Source organism: Rattus rattus, chromosome X (assembly GCF_011064425.1).
Source record: "Rattus rattus isolate New Zealand chromosome X, Rrattus_CSIRO_v1, whole genome shotgun sequence".
Taxonomy (NCBI): Eukaryota; Metazoa; Chordata; class Mammalia; order Rodentia; family Muridae; genus Rattus; species Rattus rattus.
In genome coordinates, this window is record NC_046172.1 from 53175902 (window position 1) to 53194445 (window position 18544).

General features: G+C 39.6%; 1 protein-coding gene across 1 annotated transcript; it reads left to right on the forward strand.

Moving 5' to 3' along the window:
- The first annotated feature begins 5675 nt into the window (after positions 1-5675).
- Positions 5676-7034, forward strand: Asb12 (ankyrin repeat and SOCS box containing 12). The gene is given in 2 exon segments (XM_032890277.1): positions 5676-6498; positions 6904-7034. Coding segments are annotated over 2 exon segments (954 nt in total).
- The last annotated feature ends 11510 nt before the right edge of the window (positions 7035-18544 follow it).

Genomic DNA, 18544 nt, shown 5'->3' on the forward strand with positions numbered 1-18544 from the left:
TGTCCCAGAAAGTCTATGTCTACTTTGAAATATATACTTAGATGATTTTATACATCTATATAAAACCTTTAAGAACCACAAGTGAGAGAAAATATATTTTTCTGAATCTGGTTTATTTTTGCAAAATATGATGTCCAGTTGTATCTATCATCTTTCAGGTGACATAATCTTGTTCTTCTTTATGGGTTAATAAAGCTACACTGTTTATAAAAACTACAGTTTCTTTACCATTCATCCATTGTTGGATACCTAGGTTGATTCCACAACTTGGCTATTGTTAATAGCACTATTAAAGTAGAAGTGTAAACAATTGTGTTATGTTGATTTACGGGTCCTTCAGGTATGTGCCATGAGGAGTAATAATGAGTCATATAGCTGTTCTATTTTGAGTTTCTTTTCATTCTCTTTTATACTCTGTTAGATGTATAGCTAAGCAAATATGTTCTCCCATTCTGTAAAATGCATCATCACTCTATGAATAGCTTCTTTTACCGATTAAAACCTTTTAATTTTACATAATTATATTTGTGAAGTTTGGAAAATATTTTCTGTCCTATTGAAGTCCTTTTCAGAAAATCATTGCCAATGCCAATTTCTTTAAGCATTAGTCTTACTTTTCTTCTAGCAGTTTGAGAGTTTCAAGTCTTATATTGATGTCTTTGATAAACTTTGAATTGATTTTATATAAACTGAGAGATATGTATCTAGCTCCATTCTGCTACACATAGATATCTAATTTTCCCATCACTAGATGTTGAACAGGTTGTGTTTTCTGTGATTTAGGGTTTTTTGTCTGGTCGATTGGTTGGATTTTTGCACTTTCGTTAAGAATCAGGTGACTGTAGAGATGTGGAGTTATTTCTAGGTTTTTTATTCTGTAGGTTTATGTGTCTGTTTTTGTACCAGTACCATGCCGATATTGTTACTGTGGCTCTGTGGTATAATTTAAAATCAGCTTTTGATACTTGTAGTATAGGTAGTTTTACCTAGGATTACTTTGGCTATTTGGGGGTCTATTGGGGCTCACTATGAACTTTAGGGTTATTTTCTTTGTTTCTGTGAAGAATGTTGTTGGAATTTTGATTGAAACTTAATTGAATCTGTAGATTGTTTTTTTGACAATATGGCCATTTTCACAACATTAATTCTTTTAATCCATGATCATCTGAGGTATTTCCATCCTCTGCTATCTTAGTCAGTTTTATTTTATTCAGTTACATAAATTTTCACAAAAAAGGACTCTTCAGTCAAAAGTTTATCCCAATTTATATCCTTTGAAGCAACTGGGAATGGTTTCATGGTTTATTTCTCAGCATGTTCATTGTCAATATATAAGAAGGCTGTTGAGTTCTATCTTGCTATGTCACTGAAAGTGTTTATCCGTTATGAGAGGGTTGGGGATTTTGCAAATTCTTTAGGGTAGTATCATATGGTCTGAAAATACAGGTAAGTTGACTTCTGCCTGTATAGGTAAGTTGATTTCTGCCTTTAAAAAATCTGTGTTCCTTTTATTTCTTTGTATTATTTATTTGTATTATTGGTTAAACTGGGACTTCAAGGACTACATTTACCAAAAATAGAAAAAAAATTGACCCCTGTCTCCTGTCTGTTTTTAATGGAAATGCTTTGAATTTTCCCCTATTTAGTATAACGTTGGCCATAGGTGTGTTATATATAACATTTTTTATATTAAGTTGTGTTCTTTATAGTTATGGTTTCTTCAGGTATTTATCATAAAAGAATGTTGGACATTGTCTTAAGTGCTCTTAAAATCTATTGATATGATAGTAAAGTTTTATTTCCTTCATGCATCAAACAGTAAACATTTTTCTTTTCCAAACATCTCAGTCCTTTCTTTACTATGATTCTCTCTTGCCTTCCCATGATTCTTAACTTCTTTTTGAATCAGGAGTCAGATGTTTTCTTTCAGAGTTCTGAAGACTTAGGAGAGTACTGTTTGTCCCTAGTCTGCCATTTTCCAATTCAATCTGACCTATATGCCTTTAAAAATAATAAAGTTGGAGCTTAATCCAGTTAGCTATTGAAAACCATGTTTAGGCATATTTTAAGAAATTAATTACTACAATTATCTTCTCTGTAGTGATAAAGACGTTCATACAGAGAGAATAAAATGCCTTTAAGCCACACAGTTACTATGTAAGCAGTAAATTCATGATTGAAACCCAACTCCAGAACCGTGTTTTACCATTACCCCCGCATGACCTCTTCATCTGCAATGGAGTCAAAGGAGATCCCTATATAAGTTACAGTGCTAATACTATGATAGGCATTAGAGTCATGAAAACATAAATTATAGATGAAGTAACCCAAAAGACTTGTAAGGGCAGAAAGAATGATGATGTACAATGAAGAGGTATCATTTTTCATTCCTTATCACTGTATTTCAAGGTATAATTTGAAACAAAACTGGATAGGTTGACAAAACTGTGTGAGATGAGCTAAATAAAACATTTGATATGTAGCTTGAACAAAAGAAAAAGCATTGTTTTGGACTGGAAGTATAGCCACTAAGGAGGTTAAGGCAGGAGGATTCCAAGTTCAAATGCAACTCTGCCTCAAAATTAAAACATAAAAAGACTTGGGGTGTAGTTCAGTGATAGAGCAATAGCATGTACAAAGCTGTGTGATCAATACCCAGTACTGAAAAGAAGAAAATAAAACAAAGAAAGGAGAATTTATTAACTGGTTTAGAAAAGATCATGTTTGTTTTATGTTTGCTTACCCCCTCCCACTCTCCAGACAGTTTCTCTATGTAGCAGTCCTGGCTGTCCTAGAAGTAGTTTTGTAGACCAGACTGGCCTAAAACTTCCAGAGATCCATCTGCCTCTGCCCCTCTGTCTCTCTGTCCCCTTTCCTCTCTGCTTCTCTTCCTCTCTTCCTCTCTTCCTCTCTTCCTCTCTTCCTCTCTTCCTCTCTTCCGCCCTGCCTGCCTGCCTCTGCCAAGTGCTGGGATTAAAGGCATGCACCACCACACCCGACCATACTTTTATTTTTATGTCACAACTTTAGGAAACTAATTAGGTGATGACTATAACAGTTGAGGCAAGACAGTGGAGGCCTAGATAAAGCAGTAGATTAGGTATGAAACTCTAAGAAAGATAGATGGTCTGGAAGAATCTCTAGGGTACAAAATTTGACATGATCAAATTGAATGGGAGATAGGGGATTAGATATGTCTTGGAGATTTAGTTTGACAGATGATGAGGAACTGAGATATGGATTAAGTCTCATGGTAGTAATGGTTCTAGTACTAAGTACCTGTAGTAACTCAATGGATATATACCCGGAACTTAAGAGAAACCTGTGGGTAGAGTGGTGGTGTCACAGACTATAAAACATTAGAATAGAAATGAGGGCTAAAGCAATGGGAATAAAATGAAGATGACAAGAAGAAAACAGGGGAGCATACATATTCCAGTGAAGAACTGTAAGGAGTAATGTCAGCTCCTTAAGATTCTGATGTATGTGGTTTTAGGTGCAAGAACAGTCAATAAGGACAGATACTTTAGAAAAGTCTGCAAAGTGAGCAGAGGGTGGTAAAGGGCTTGTCTAGCATGCGTGAAGCCCTGGGTTCAATCCTAATACAAAAGAAAGAAAGGGGGAAGGAAGGAAGGAAGGAAGGAAGGAAGGAAGGAAGGAAGGAAGGAAGGAGGGAAGGAGGAAAGGAGAAGAAAAGGAAATGAAGGAGATGAATACAAAAAAGATTTTCAAAATTTCTGGTAGGTTTAGTTACACAGATTTTCTTTTTAAGTGCTTTTCATGATTGATCGTGGATGAAGCCACACTGCACAGAGTAAAGAAGTAAATGGGGCTAGGTATATAAATAATAGATATCTGTTTGACTATGTTTAGTAAAGAAAAGTGGTGGGGAAACTAAGTGGTTTTACTTACTAAGTTAGTTGAAGGAGAGGACCTAGTGTAAAGAGGTTGAAAATGCTATACACTTTGTCTTTGAATCTTTTATTTTGAGGTAGTTATCTTTATCCTAAGTGTCCTACAAAGTATGGACTACTATTTTTGTCTTGTAACTGAAGAAACTAAGTCAGAAAAGAGAAGAGACTTGCCCAAGGTGTCTTGTTAGGATCTTGGAGAGGTGAGGAACAAACCTAGGTCTGATTGATTCTCATAATTCTATTTACATCAGAACCCAAGAATAAATATTCAGGTCATTTGCTGGCAAGTGAGGACAGGGTTAAAGTTGAGGGTGACCTCACCCATCTACCTCATAATATTCTTTAAAGAGGTATGTACCTGAGGCTCCTATCAAACAAAGAGTGGTAGGGTGAATTAATGGGGTAGAGAATTAATGGAGGTGTGAGTCCCTGAGACCTAGGGTAAAAAATCTGGCAAAGTAAGCACCCCTGAGCTCTGCAAATCCTGCCATCTCACCCTAATGGCATTATAATTATGGTGAGAAAACCTCACTTAGAGAAGCTAGAGAGGGACTGGAATGGTTAGGGTTTAAGCTGAGTCCATCATTGGGTCATAGGTGATTTCTTGAGGTATAATGATTATGGAAAGAAAAAGAGTTGAGCTTTGAGACAAAGCTCTAGACTGTATTTGACAAAGAATGGGATAAGTCTTGAGTCAAAAGATGGAGAATCAGAAGACTCTGAGGAATATTAGCAATCAAAGGCAGTCTTGGTTTGAAATAGTACTGGGGCCCGGTGAGCTAGTCTTTATCAAAGAGAACTTACTCTGGAGACCTGTTCTTTCTGCCATCTATTTTCCTTCATTTTAATTCTATTCTTTGTGATGTCACCTCTTCATTTAATTAGCCAATACCCTTAGCACTAATTTGTTAGGTACCTCTCTTCCAGAACCCCTCAGGGTTTTAATCTGAAACAAGATTACAGAAAGCTCAAGAGAGGAATATTTATTTAGTTGTGGATGAGGGGATGTGCAAAAGTTTAAATTCATCTAAAATGACAAGAGGTAGTGTTGCAAGCTTACTTTGTGAGATTGTTATTGGAAAGATTATGGATGACAGTTTGATAGCACAAATTCTTGTTCCATTGATCTCCTAACTGCCAGGCCTAGGCTAACTCATTAATACCACATTTTAAACTAAGGTAAGTATATCTCCAAATCTCCATGTATGAGGTATGTCCTATTAGCAATGGTGGAAATCCCAGGTGGTTTGATAGCACAAATTCTTGTTCCATTGATCTCCTAACTGCCAGGCCTAGGCTAACTCATTAATATCACATTTTAAACTAAGGTAAGTATATCTCCAAGTCTCCATGTATGAGGTATGTCCTATTAGCAATGGTGGAAATCCCAGGTGGATATAGGGCCTTTGCCATACATTTGATTCACTAATGGCACAAAGGTAAATATGATTGTCTGTTTGTAGATGAAATCTAATTATGATAATTTGAAATCTCCAAGTACTCAAGGAAATCTTCCCAGGAGTTTCAAGGACAGGCAGAAGAGTATAGCTAAGTCTCCAAGCTATGAAATGACCTGACTTTTTCAACAGCTATCTTGTGTCTTAAAATAAAATTGAAACTGGGAAACAAGACACCCATGGATGAGTACCCTAATGGTGAAGGTCAGAGAGTAAACATAGAGTCTGGCATTGATAATAATGCTTAGTCTTACACCCTCCCTTTTTTTGTTACTCTCAGATCTGGAATTTCCTCCTCTTTACAATGAGAATAGCTCTATTCCAATAAACCAGAATGAACCTCATGGATATCGCCAAGATCTTCTCTCTTCTGCAACCAGAAAAAGAGGAGGATGATGCCGACACGGGCGAAAAGCAGGCTCTCAATCAAGCTGTATATGACAATGACTCTTGTACCCTGGACCACCTTCTACACCAGGAACGTTATAAACGTTTCATCAACAGCAGGAGTGGCTGGGGTATACCTGGAACACCCTTGCGCTTGGCAGCCTCTTATGGTCACTTAAATTGTGTGAAGGTCCTCCTGGAACATGGTGCTGATGTAGATAGCTTGGATGTCAAAGCACAAACACCACTTTTCACTGCAGTTAGTCACGGTCATCTGGAGTGTGTGAGAATACTTTTAGAAGCTGGTGCCTGTCCTAGTGGTAGCATCTACAACAATTGCTCTCCTGTTCTCACTGCCTCACGTGATGGGGCCTTTGCCATCTTACAGGAGCTCCTAGGGCATGGTGCAGAGGCTAATGTCAAGGCGAAACTGCCAGTCTGGGCATCAAACATAGCTTCATGTTCTGGCCCCCTCTATTTGGCTGCAGTCTATGGTCATCTCGATTGTTTCCGCCTGCTTTTGCTCTATGGGGCAGATCCTGATTACAACTGTATCGACCAGGCCCTCTTAAGTAGAGTTCCACAGCCTCGCACACTCCTTGAAATCTGCCTTCATCATAATTGTCAGCCAGAGTACATACAGCTTTTAATAGATTTTGGAGCGAACATCTACCTTCCATCTCTACCTTTGGACCCATCTCAAGATGATAAAGGCATCAAGTTGCTGCTACAAGCCCGAGGTGAATAGTGAGCAGGCATACCTCATAGGCTTCTTTATTGGAGGTCGCAGGGTTCCAAATCATAAGACCTTCCCACTGGGTTGACCTAGAAATGGCTCGATCATTCTCCGGTGGTCCCTGTGGAGAAAAGGTTAAAGATTTCACAAGAGTGAAAGGGTTACTAAGATGAGGTGTGTAGAAAGCATTTATACAGTCTCTGGCCTTAGATCTGCCAATGACTGACTCTTTTGATGCCCTGAGCTTCTCTTCTATAGCCTTGGTGTATGTTGCCATGCATTTGGAGATGATTGTGACAATTCTTAGGTGGGAGAAGGCATTACAATAGCCATGGCAGAATAGATAGACACTTGGACAGAATAAGTACACAGAGAATCGATGCTCATAATTTGTTTCTCATTTTTGCAGCTACTCCACGGTCACTCCTGTCCCAGGCCCGCTTAGTTATCCGCAGATCCCTGTGCCGGGCCAACCAGCCACAAGCCATCGACCAGTTGGATATCCCCCCTGTGTTGATTAGCTACCTCAAGCATCAATAAATTTTCAACTTTCTCAGGAACCTAATGCATGATACCTCCAAAAATACACCTGGTAACCCAGATTGCTTGAGAATAATACACCTCGTAACTTTTCTGGCGCATTATTCTCCATAATAAAATCCTCAGCAAAGTAATTACTGGCGGCTATAGTGTCTTATGTTTGTATGTGGGGATTGGGGAGGTTTTATTAACCATAGGGAAGGATGACCATAAGTCTGATCTTGACAAGTGTAGGGATCTTGACTGCTCAAAAATGAAGAGAAAACAAAATCAGCCTGTTGTGCTACCTTCTCTCTTTTTTCTTTTTCTTTTTTTTTTCGGAGCTGGGGACCGAACCCAGGGCCTTGTGCTTGCTAGGCAAGCGCTCTACCACTGAGCTAAATCCCCAACCCCTGTGCTACCTTCTCAACAAGGCTTTTAGTAAGAGTTTGCTGCCCTGGTTTAAGGGTTTTGAAAAATCTAAGAATGTGAAAGAAACCAAGTAGGCTTCTGAGAGTGATTTTTCTAGAATCTACTCTAGCCCATGCTAACTTTCCTCAAATCTACAGCTTTTGGGAATTAGATGTTAATGTCAGCATCTCCATCTGGTTTAGGGTCTAGAGAAGTACACCCATTTGAATAGGACATAACCAGAGTGGCCTCTTTTAGGCACATGAGATATATTTTCTGGTTGACCCATGAAAACATATGGACATTGGGCATTTCAAAAGCCTTTGAAATTGAGACTATTATTGGTGCATGCCAAATTTTGGACAATGAAGAGTGGCTGAAATAGCCCTATTTAGTACATGAGGTTTACTGAGACACTGGCAACATTGAGTGTCTATGTTTGAGGTAAACTGGCTCTCTAGCCTGCTTCTATATGTTCTTTTTCTATTCCCATTGCATATGAAAAGTTTTAGTGCCCCAGTCCTTTCCTCTCCCCACGTCTCACTAGACCCTTCTAGACAATGGGTCAAGAGTTGGATTAGATCATCTCAAATTCTACAACTCTTCCAAGAGTATCTTCCCTATGAGGTGTGACAAGTAAGTTGAGAAAACATTACTAAATACAATCTCCCCTTGGCATTTTGTTTCCTGTCACTTGCCCTCAGTGTGAAGAATCTATTACCTCCATTCCCTTAGGTGCTCTGCCAACTTTCACAAGGTCGAGTCTTAAGTAGTTTATACATTAGGGGAGCTCTAGATTCCTTCCTCTTTGGGAAAACAGAACAAAACAAACAAAACCATTATCTATCACCATCCAGTTTATAGCTTGCTTACTAGCTCCTTGATAGCCAGTCCAATAAGGAGACTTCCGTTATTCAGTATAAAAGCACTGCATGACAGTCTAAGAGTAGGATCTGGCTCAGTGACTACGCTCACCAGTGCTGTGGCTTGTAGTTAAATTGCTTCAATGCTACAATTTGGTTTTAGAAACATTCACCTCATTAGTCATTCTTTCTCATCAGAATTGCCCTCTTTTTTAGAAATTACATTACTAGAACTTCATGGCTTAGTTCCACATAGTCTCTCTAGTCTGTGCTAAAGTACTATAATTCAGAAATCAAATGACCCCTGGTTTCTTCTCCATCCCCTTTCCTTTGACTTATTTCTTGTCCATTTTTCTCTTTATTTACATTTTCAATTTTAATTTTATTTTAATCTATATGTAAAAATATAAAAATGTACATATGTATGAAGTGCACAATATTTCAATACACTTATACATTGGTCTAATGTTTAAATCAGGTTAAGAGGATTAGTTCCTTAAATACTTAAAATTTTGTGGTAAAAATTTCAGTTTGTTTAGCTTTTTGAAATGTTTATATAGTTCAACAATGCTATGTATAGTTAATGTGAATTAGAAAAGAATAAGGAACCAAAGTCTCCTTATTGGATTGGCTATCAAGGAGCTAGTAAGCAGGCTATAAACTGGATGGTGATAGATAATGGTTTTGTTTGTTTGTTTTGTTCTGTCTTCCCAAAGAGGAAAGAAACTAGAGCTCCCCTAAAGTATAAAGTACTTAAGAATTTCTTGGCCATTTTATAAAGAATATTATGATTCTGCTTTTAACTTCTATGAGATATCAACTTATTTTTATAATTCATGTATAAGTTAGATCATTGAGCGCTTCCTTTTCTATGCCTGAGTTATTTCTCTCAACATAATGAGTACTGATTGATAACAGAGGCTAAGGGTATGGGGAGAAATATAATGTGGAGTTACTGATCAAAGGAATATAATTTTCACATAGACAGGAGACTTTGATATCTGTTGTATACAGGGTGACTATAGTCAATAATTCTTCAGTATATTTTTCAAAATAACTAAAAGTAAAATTTACATGTCAAACCATAAAAATATAGGAAAATGAGATGATGGATATGTCAACCATCTCGATGTAATCATACTACATTTAATGAAAATATTACATTCTCAGTTGTATATAAAATTATCTTGTGTTAATCAAGTATAATATTTTAAGAGTTAATTTCACTCACACTTCTTATATGTTGGGGAATGTGCTCAAATAATAATTTTGTGTAGATTAACTCATTTGACTTTACAACATTATACTCATGGTCATTTTATAGATTAGAAGACTGAGATCCATTGTTGTTAAGTGGTTCAAAGTAAAGAGTAGGCCCTCATGAACCTACCGAATGGGGTGAATGTAGCTACCTAGGTAACATACTACTTGGGCCTTTATTAATTAGCCATTTTCTAAAAGAGTTCTGTCTGTGTAGTAATATCAATCTTTCTTAAAATTTCCCCCTCCTACTGATTTTCTTCTCACTATCAAATTTGAACTATAGTGTCTCCTGCTTCCCAGAGCAGGTAGGTATGAAATCTTTAACTTTTATGTCAACATAGTACTGAATCCTCCTAGTCTTCATTTTACCCAAGCCTAACTCATCTTTAGGGACTCTGGGTTCCATGTATCACCAGTCATACAGACTCTCAACAGATTAGCCTGCTTTCTTTTTTATTTTACACCACATACATTTGATTTATTTGTTGAGTGTATAACACAATACATATGTGGGAAAAAGAGGATAATTTTGTGGCGTCAACTCTGCTTCCACCTTTAAGTGAGTTGTAGGAATGGAACTTGGGTATTTAGGCTTAGAGGCAAGCACCTTTACCCATTAAGATAGATTATTTCTCTTCTAATTAATTGATCTTTTTCTATCAGCATACAAACAAACTCACATTCTTTGAATGTGTAAAAACAAACCTGCACTCTATGGCCTGCCCCAGTCACCAGCTTTTGTAACCAAACTTCAGTAATAAGGAAATTCTTTTTTGAACCCATACTGGTAGGTGTCTATCCTATTTCTGCTCCAGCTAGTGTTGCCCATATCCCCAGTACATTTCTAAGTTCATACCCAAGGGTCTATTTTTTGCTTTTCTCTCAGAGTTTTGTGGGTACCGTTTCTCTCACAATCTTCGTCTAAGATGCCATCACAGTGTTCAGCTACCTCTGTTTTCAGGACATATGCAGAATCCAAATCCTTCTCATCACTACCTTTCACCTGGATCATTAATAGAACCTCCCTCCATTGCTGTCAGGCAAGGCCATCCTTTGCTACATATGTATCTAGAGCCATGGATTCCCTCCAGGTACACTCCTTGATTGGTGGTCTAGACTCTGGGGGAACTGGGTAGTCCAGCCAGCTTATGTTGTTTTTCCAATGGGGTTGTAATCCCCCTCCACTCCTCCAGTTCTTCTGCCAGCTCCCCAACCAGGTTCCCTGAGCTCCGTCTGACAGTTGACTCCAAGCATTCACATCTGCATTGGACTATGAAACCAAAATCAAATAAAGCCTCCTTCCTAATTCCCTCACTTTTTGTCATGCTGCAACACCTCCCTGGACATTTCCCTAAATAACAAATCTCCACAGTTCTAGGTTCGGCAAGTTCAAAAGTATTTCATGTGACCCACAAAGCCATGTGTCACCTGCCCCTATACTTTCTTTGTCCCTTTCTTCTCCTTTTGTCTTTCATCATTCTATTCTAGCTGCACTATCTGTCTTGTTATTTCCGTAATATCTCATATAATGTAGTTGATCTCATTAGAAAGAACTGGATTGCCTTGGGGCTTTTGGACTTTTTTGTTGTCTCTGCCTCATCAGCCTTCTTCAAGATATCCTTATGTTTTCTACTCTCAATTCCTACATTCTTTACTCAAATGTTACTTTCTTGAGATATGACTCAAACTTCTTGATGACAACATCACCTTTTAGGGTTAGGGAGATGACTAAACATTTAAGAGCACATATGGTTCTTTCAGAGAACCAAGTCTTACATAGAACCCGAGTTTGGTACCCAGCACTCATATCAAGTGGCTAACAACTTCCTATACTTCTGAATACAAGAAGACTCAACACAATGTAATGTTCTATCAGTGACAAGCCCTGCAAAGTGATTTGTAAGAGGAATATGGAAGAGTTTGGAACTGTAGGCTACAGAAGTCCAAGAATGTTATAAACAGAGCTGATAAATGCTTGTCAGAATTTGAAAAACCAGACTACTGCTGGAATTGTGGATTGACAGATGGAATCCAGAAACTTGGCTACAAACTATTTGTGCTATATTCTGGCAAAAAAGTGATCATGATCTGCCCAGGTCCTAAAATCTTCAGGCAGAATATAAGAGTAATGGATTAAGTTGTTTGCGGAAAAATTCAGTGCAGCAAAGCATTCATCCCCATTGCTCTTAGCCAGACAGAAGATTTAAGGTGCTAGAGAACAAACAGTGGAGCCAAAGCATATGAAAAATGTGCAGTTGGCAAGGAGAGGAGTGCTAGAAAGGAGTGTGAGCTCTTTCAATGCCATCAACAGACTAGCTGCAGATAGAGACGAAGAGGTAGGAACTGTTAAAGTGATTAGTGAAAATTAAGACAAACTATGCCCTCTGCACTAAGACAATAAGAATACATTTGAAAGCTCCAAGGCTATGATAGTTATTCTTCATTGCCAACTTGACTGGATTTGGGATTATTCAAGAGACAAACCTCTAGATAATTATTTTCCAAGCTTCAGGCATTAAGGCCCACATAGGCCTCTGCATTTGCGATCAAAAGATGATAGACTATTTATTATAACTCATACTAAAAATAGAAATTGTCATAATCCACATATTGCTCATTTTGCACCCACAAGGAATGCAAGAGTCACAGGGTCAGAGAGGATTACACCAAGGTTCAAAAAGTTGCTAAGGCCAGCAAATGTATGTGAGAATCAAATTCCCTGCAAGGAACTCCTTAGAGGACATTGTATGCATGCCAGTGAGATGACTCCATGAGTAAAAGGAGCTTGACACACAAGCCTGGCAACCTAATTTTAATCTCCAAATCCACATAAAGGTAGAAGGAGAAAACTGACTCTACAAAGCTATCCTTTGACCTCCACAATTTGTGCCACGGTATACACTTCATCCTTATAATAACAAGAAACAATGAAATAGTAAAAGATGTGTTATTGTATGAAGCTGTGAAGATGAAGTCTAAGTTACAATGGAAACCTCAAGAAGTCGAGGTGCCAACAACATGGAAGGTCTTCCAGGAAAACTGCAGGCACTCAATGGAGTCTGCCTGAACGAGAGCAGGGTTTCTGTCTTGCTTTGGTCTAGTCTCTCTCTCTCTCTCTCTCTCTCTCTCTCTCTCCATTTATTTTATTTGTTTGTTTGTTTGTTTGTCTGTTTATTACAGGTTCTGTGTAAGCCTGGCAGGCCTTGAACTCACCAAGATCAATCTGCCTCTGCCTCCAGAGATCTGGGATTGAAGTTCCCAGCTGGTCCAATATTTCCTTAACATACCTCTATTTCTCTGTTTTGGAATGGGTAACTTTTCTTCACTATATGTATTAAAAATAAGTAATCATTTTACAAATAGCTCATAGCTAAGAGACTCACAAGAGACTAAATTCTGAGCGGCACTAGGGCAGCTCAGACCCTGAGGACTTATGAAGTTGAGTTGAATTCACTGTATATTGTAGTACAAAAGTTATAGTTTGAGTGTGAAATGCCCCCTAAAGTATCTAAATACTTGCTCACCCCATTTGTGACACTTTTTGTGGGAGGATATAGGGCCTTTAGAAAGTGGAGCCTAGCTAGCGAAATTGGGTAACTTGGAGCAAGCACTGAGGTTAGCCTGACTCGGTCTCTGGGACAAACTTTCTCTTTCTTGGTCAGCACTACATAACTATCGTCTGCCACTATGGCTGTGAGATACTCTTGCTGACATGCCTTCTTCAATATGATGAACTAGACTCTCAAACTAAGAGTCAAATAAAACCTTCCTTTTGACTTGTTTCTATTACAGTGAACAGAAAAATGATAAGGATGGTATCTTTATTAGTGTAGAAGAGGAAATTAAGACTCAAAGTGATGGTTAACCTTCCCAGATAGGTTGTGCTGCCCCTAAGTGATAGAGCTGTGCCTTAGTCAGCAGTTTCTATTCATATAATGAAAAACCATGACCAAAAGAAACTTAAGGAGAAAAGAATTTGGCTTAGGTTTTCACGTCACTGCTCAATGTTTAAGGAAGTCAGTACAGGAATGTAAGTTGGGCAGGAAACTTGAGAAGCCATGGAGGAGTGCGGCTTACTGTTTTGCTTCCTATGGTTTCCTCAGTCTGCTTTCGTATAGAATCCAGACCACCTGCCCAGGGATGGCACCAACTACAATGGAGTGGACCTCCCCCATCAATCACTAAGAAAATGCCCTGCATCCAGATCTTATAGAGGCATTATCTTAATTGAGATTTCCTCCTCTCAGATCACTCTTATGTGTGCCAAGTTGACATCAAACTAGCCAGCACAACTCACCCCTTGCCAACTTGACACAAACATATCACTATTAAGCCATAACCTTTCCTTTCTTGTTCATCCCCAAGATCACTCTTTTGTATCACACATTGCAATACAAACGTTCCAAATTTTAAAATTCCTACAGTCCTTCAACTTCAAACACTTAAAAACTTCCATCTCTTTACCATACCCAGTCTCTTGTAAAATCCAAAGTGTCTATAAAATTCCAAAATCTCTTTAAAAGTTAAAAGTCTTTGACTGTGAGGTCTTGTAAAATCAAGAATAAGTTAATAACTTTCTTCAATAGGGAAGAGCCAAGGCACAGTCACAATCTGAACAAAGCAAAATTAAACTCCAACTGTGTAAATAACTTAGTTTCCAATGTCTAGGATCCACTTATGATCTTGTGAGCTCCTTGAAGAGGACTTGGGTCACATCTCTGTCTCTGTCCTTGCAACACACAGATTGATCTTCTCAGCTCCAGTCAGCTCCGTTCCATGCCTGCTGATGTTCTTGGTGGTCATCCAATGGTGGTTCTCCATATTCTGGTATCTCTTGCTGCAACTGGGCTACACTTTTAACAATAACCTCTCCTGGACTCTCTTCAGAGACTCTAACACTGGCTCATGATGCCAACCCCTCCACTTTTCTCCATGACCCCTTCCTGGTTTCAAAACCAGTACCAAATCTGTGACCCTTACACTACCAAGTTCGGCTGCCAGCACAAGGTACAACCGTGGTAACCTCTGGAACACAGCTTGTTCGTGCTGGTCATAAAGAAACAATTCCCAGAATGTTTTACGTCAATGATACTGGTCTTAATCACTGATGATTTCTCAGCTCCAGATGACCAGCATCAATTGTCCCAGTAAAACAAAGGTTTTACTTTAGTGGTGCTTGTTAGTCATGGCTGATTCTTCAGTCCTAGCTGACCAGAACCATAAATTTTTACTTCAAACTATGCAATAACCCTGAAAGGGTCTTTAAGTGACTCTCAAACTTCCCTCTGGAACTTCAGAAGCCAAGAGTCTATTATCTGCATTTCTAACATTCTTATCTTCCAAGCTCCCACAAAACAGCTCACCATGTTTTAAATACTCAATGGCTTTTCTGGCCCAAAGTTCCAAATTCCTTCCACAATCCTCCCCAAAACATGGGGGAGTCTGTCCCCAAAGATGGTCAAGTCTGTCACAACCATACAATCTTCGTACCAATTTCTGTCTCAGAGTTACTATTGCTGTGATGAAACACCATGACCAAAAGCAAGTTGGAAAGAAAGAGTCTATTTGGCTTACACTTCCACACCTCTGTTCAATACTGAAGAAATTCAGGACAAGAACTCAAACAGGGCAGGAACCTAGAGTCAGGAGCTGGTACAGAGACCATGGGGTGGGGCTGGGGGTTGGGGGTGGGGTTGGCCGGTGCAGGAATTCTGCTTACTTGCTCAGTCTTATAGAACCCAGGAACTATAGGCCAGGGATGGCACTAACCACAATTCACTGGGCCCTCTGCCACCAATCACTAATTAAGAAAATGGCCCTACAGAATTTCCTACAGTCAAATATTATGGAGGCTTTTTCTTAATTGAGGTTTCTTCCCTTCAGATATCTCTATCCTGTGTCCAGTTGCATAAAACCAGCCTGCATGAGTTGGTATCCCAGCCCAGGGAATGTGCCACACTGTACTTTCTCTATTGCTTCCAGAGAAATGACGAAATTAGCTAACTGGCATGTTCATGCCCAGTTAGTCATGCTTTTTTACATTTTGGCTCCAATTTATTTTTCTAGTCTAACTTTACGTTTTCTCCCTCTTCACTATTACAAATACAAAAGTAGCCAATCAGAATTTTAGTTCTTGCTCAATCTAGTGTACCAGATCACAGCACTGGGCATTTTTTTTCTTACTTTGGGTAGGAATCCTTCCTGTACTTTTTTGACTTGACTCCATTACCCAGGTCATCTTCTATTGAATCCCCCCCCCCCCGAATACTCCTTACCAACTTGTAAAGAAGAAATCAATCATCCTGTGTATATTGCTCCAAAGCATTATTGCCTGATAGCTGATTTTAACTTTCTGCTCCACTCAGAATCTTATTCTCAGGTCCCCTAAGAATATTACTATGGAAACTTCTAATCTATATTACCAGGCCTAGGCTGGAAGAGGTATCCATGGAATGCATGTAATCATACATGGCTGTCAAATTGTTTATGGACTTGCCACCACACACCTCATAGCACTCTCATAGGTATCTATCTATCTATCTATCTATCTATCTATCTATCTATCTATCTATCTCTCCTTCTCTCAATACAACCAGATTGCAGTTTCCCCTCTGTCCCCTCCTCCCAGTCCTCACCTCACTCTACCTCCTCCTTCCTCCAGATCTACTCCTCCTCCAATTCCCTTCAGAAAGGAGCAGGCCTCCCAGGCATATCAACTTAACCTGGCATAAGTTTTTCGCTGTGTAACAAAATGAGGGTCTTTGTTTTTTACAGATAAAAGAATTTAAAACAAGAAAGAAATTCTGCTTCCCACTGTCAACTCCTGGCCTGCCTAAAGGAACTTCTGGCCTGCCTAAAGGATCTGACCACCATTCATCGAGTGAGATGGTTGCTTTAGAGGACCCCCTTGAGAGGAGGCATTTTTTATTCCTACTTCATTCTTCAACTCTTTAGGCGGGAGTGATATTCCATTGAGGTACTAGACCAGCCTTTCCCACAGTCTTTCTTGGTACTATTCATTGCTGTAAAATATCCGTATTCTCCTCTTAAGACTTGAGACTTTCGATCACAAACAAGAGTCCGATTTGAAGCCTTTAGCATTTCAAAGAGTGCTTTTAGGCCTTTTCTTTTATTCTTTTTTCCTGTTTTTTTCCTTTTGTTCTGTTTCCTTTTGATCTCAGCCTAATGTCTACCACTCCCAAAGGTGACTGGTATGTCCACTGCATCCAGATTTCAGTTTCCCCTCCTTTCCCTCCTCTCAGTTTCCACTCTACAGAACCTTCCCTTTCCAATCTACTGCAGCTCCCCTTTCCCCCAGACCCACTCCTCCTCTGGTTCTCTTCAGAAAAGAGCAGGCCTCCCAGGAACCTGACATAGATTTCTCATTGGATCTAGAAGATACTGTGTAACAAAGTATAACAAAGATAGTGTGTTTCAAAACTGAGAAAGGGTCATGCTTGACTATGTCCTGCCACCAGCACAGTAGTGCCCAGGGCTTTTTCAAGCCCACAATCTGGCTATTTTGTACATTCCCATGGCCAGGACTGTCTGGCCTTTTGTTTCCCTGAACTCCATATTTTAAAATTATCTTTTCCAAATAATAATCTCGGTCTAATTTTATTTTTTAAGCAAGGATCTGTGTGAAATGTGAGCAAGTTTCAATGACAGAGACACAGGTTAGTAGAATATGACAGAGGTGCTAAAAAAGAAAGTGTGGCATGCCGGGCCCAACAAATGAGAATCCACATTGCAAAGCTGGAAAGTAGAGATCCAAGGAAATGTTAAGAGTCCAGCCATTCAAACCAGGCTAGGGGGAATGATTTACACGGAGACGTTAGCAGCAGGTTGCCATTAACATTTATTGAGACCCAGGACTAGGACTCTGATTCATAGTGCTAATTTTTGGTGGAGTCTTCTCAAGGAAGGTCATGGAATATTATAGAAAGGATTGAGTTGAACCGATAGAGCTTATTCCCTCTTTGGGAAAATAGACTGATTGGCTCAGAAGGAAGACCAGGTTGGCCAAGGTCTCATAGCAAGTCTGAGGCAGAAAGGAGAGTAAATGCCAGCTCTCAACTGTTCCTTAACTTCACACAGGCAGTGGCAGCAGTTCATGTCTTACTAGTTCTGCATCTGTGTCTTCACAAGGTTGACAGGATCCGACAGTGCAGCAGACAACTCTTCATTGGGGTTGGGGGTGGGGACTATCATTGTTCTCTAATCCTCCCTGCTCCTTCCCCTCAAACCGCTTCTCCCTCCCCTTTTAGACCCTGACAGAGTTTTCGAGCCGGGATTTTCTGTGCATTCCAGAGCTGGTTATACAACCGGATTCTTTGTCGCTCCAGCTCACCTGGCACAGGCAGTCCCTAATGCCACTTAATGTCTTTAGGCGAGTTAGAGGCCTAAGCTCAGCTGGCCCCTTGCCACATTCCAGACACAGTAGCCTGCAAGGCTGGTCTGACAGGCCGCCTCACTGTTCCTCAGTATGACCTCTGGTTAGGGCTCTGACAAAACTTCTTTCCCTATCTAGAAAAGAGATCTGCACAGACCAGACTCACAATCGATGAAGTGTGTTCTGGAGATCTTGACAATCATTCCATGTTCATTGGAAGGTATGGAATCTGGGTGTGAGGCAAACTATTGAAATAGTAAACTATAAAAAGGGTTCTTTTCCTAGAGAAGAAAAGTGAAAGGTCCCCTAAAAGGTGAGTATAGGTTTTTATCCCAGTCACTGGGAGTCCAAGTAACCTTAGGTGAAAGCCGCTTCCTTTTCCTGGGCAACACTAGGCCCTTTGGTGGCTCATGGCAGTTGACCTCCCCTTAGGGCCTTAAGCAAGCTAGGAAAGTGCAGGGCTGGGGAGGCAGGTGGTGGGAAGACCAAGAGGCAGGTCAATTTCCTGACAGGTGATGTTCTCTCAGGGAAGACCAGCCACCGGACCCTGCTGTCACTCTTAATAATTGGCCAGCTACGGTGCTAAAGGTTTCTGCAGGCCC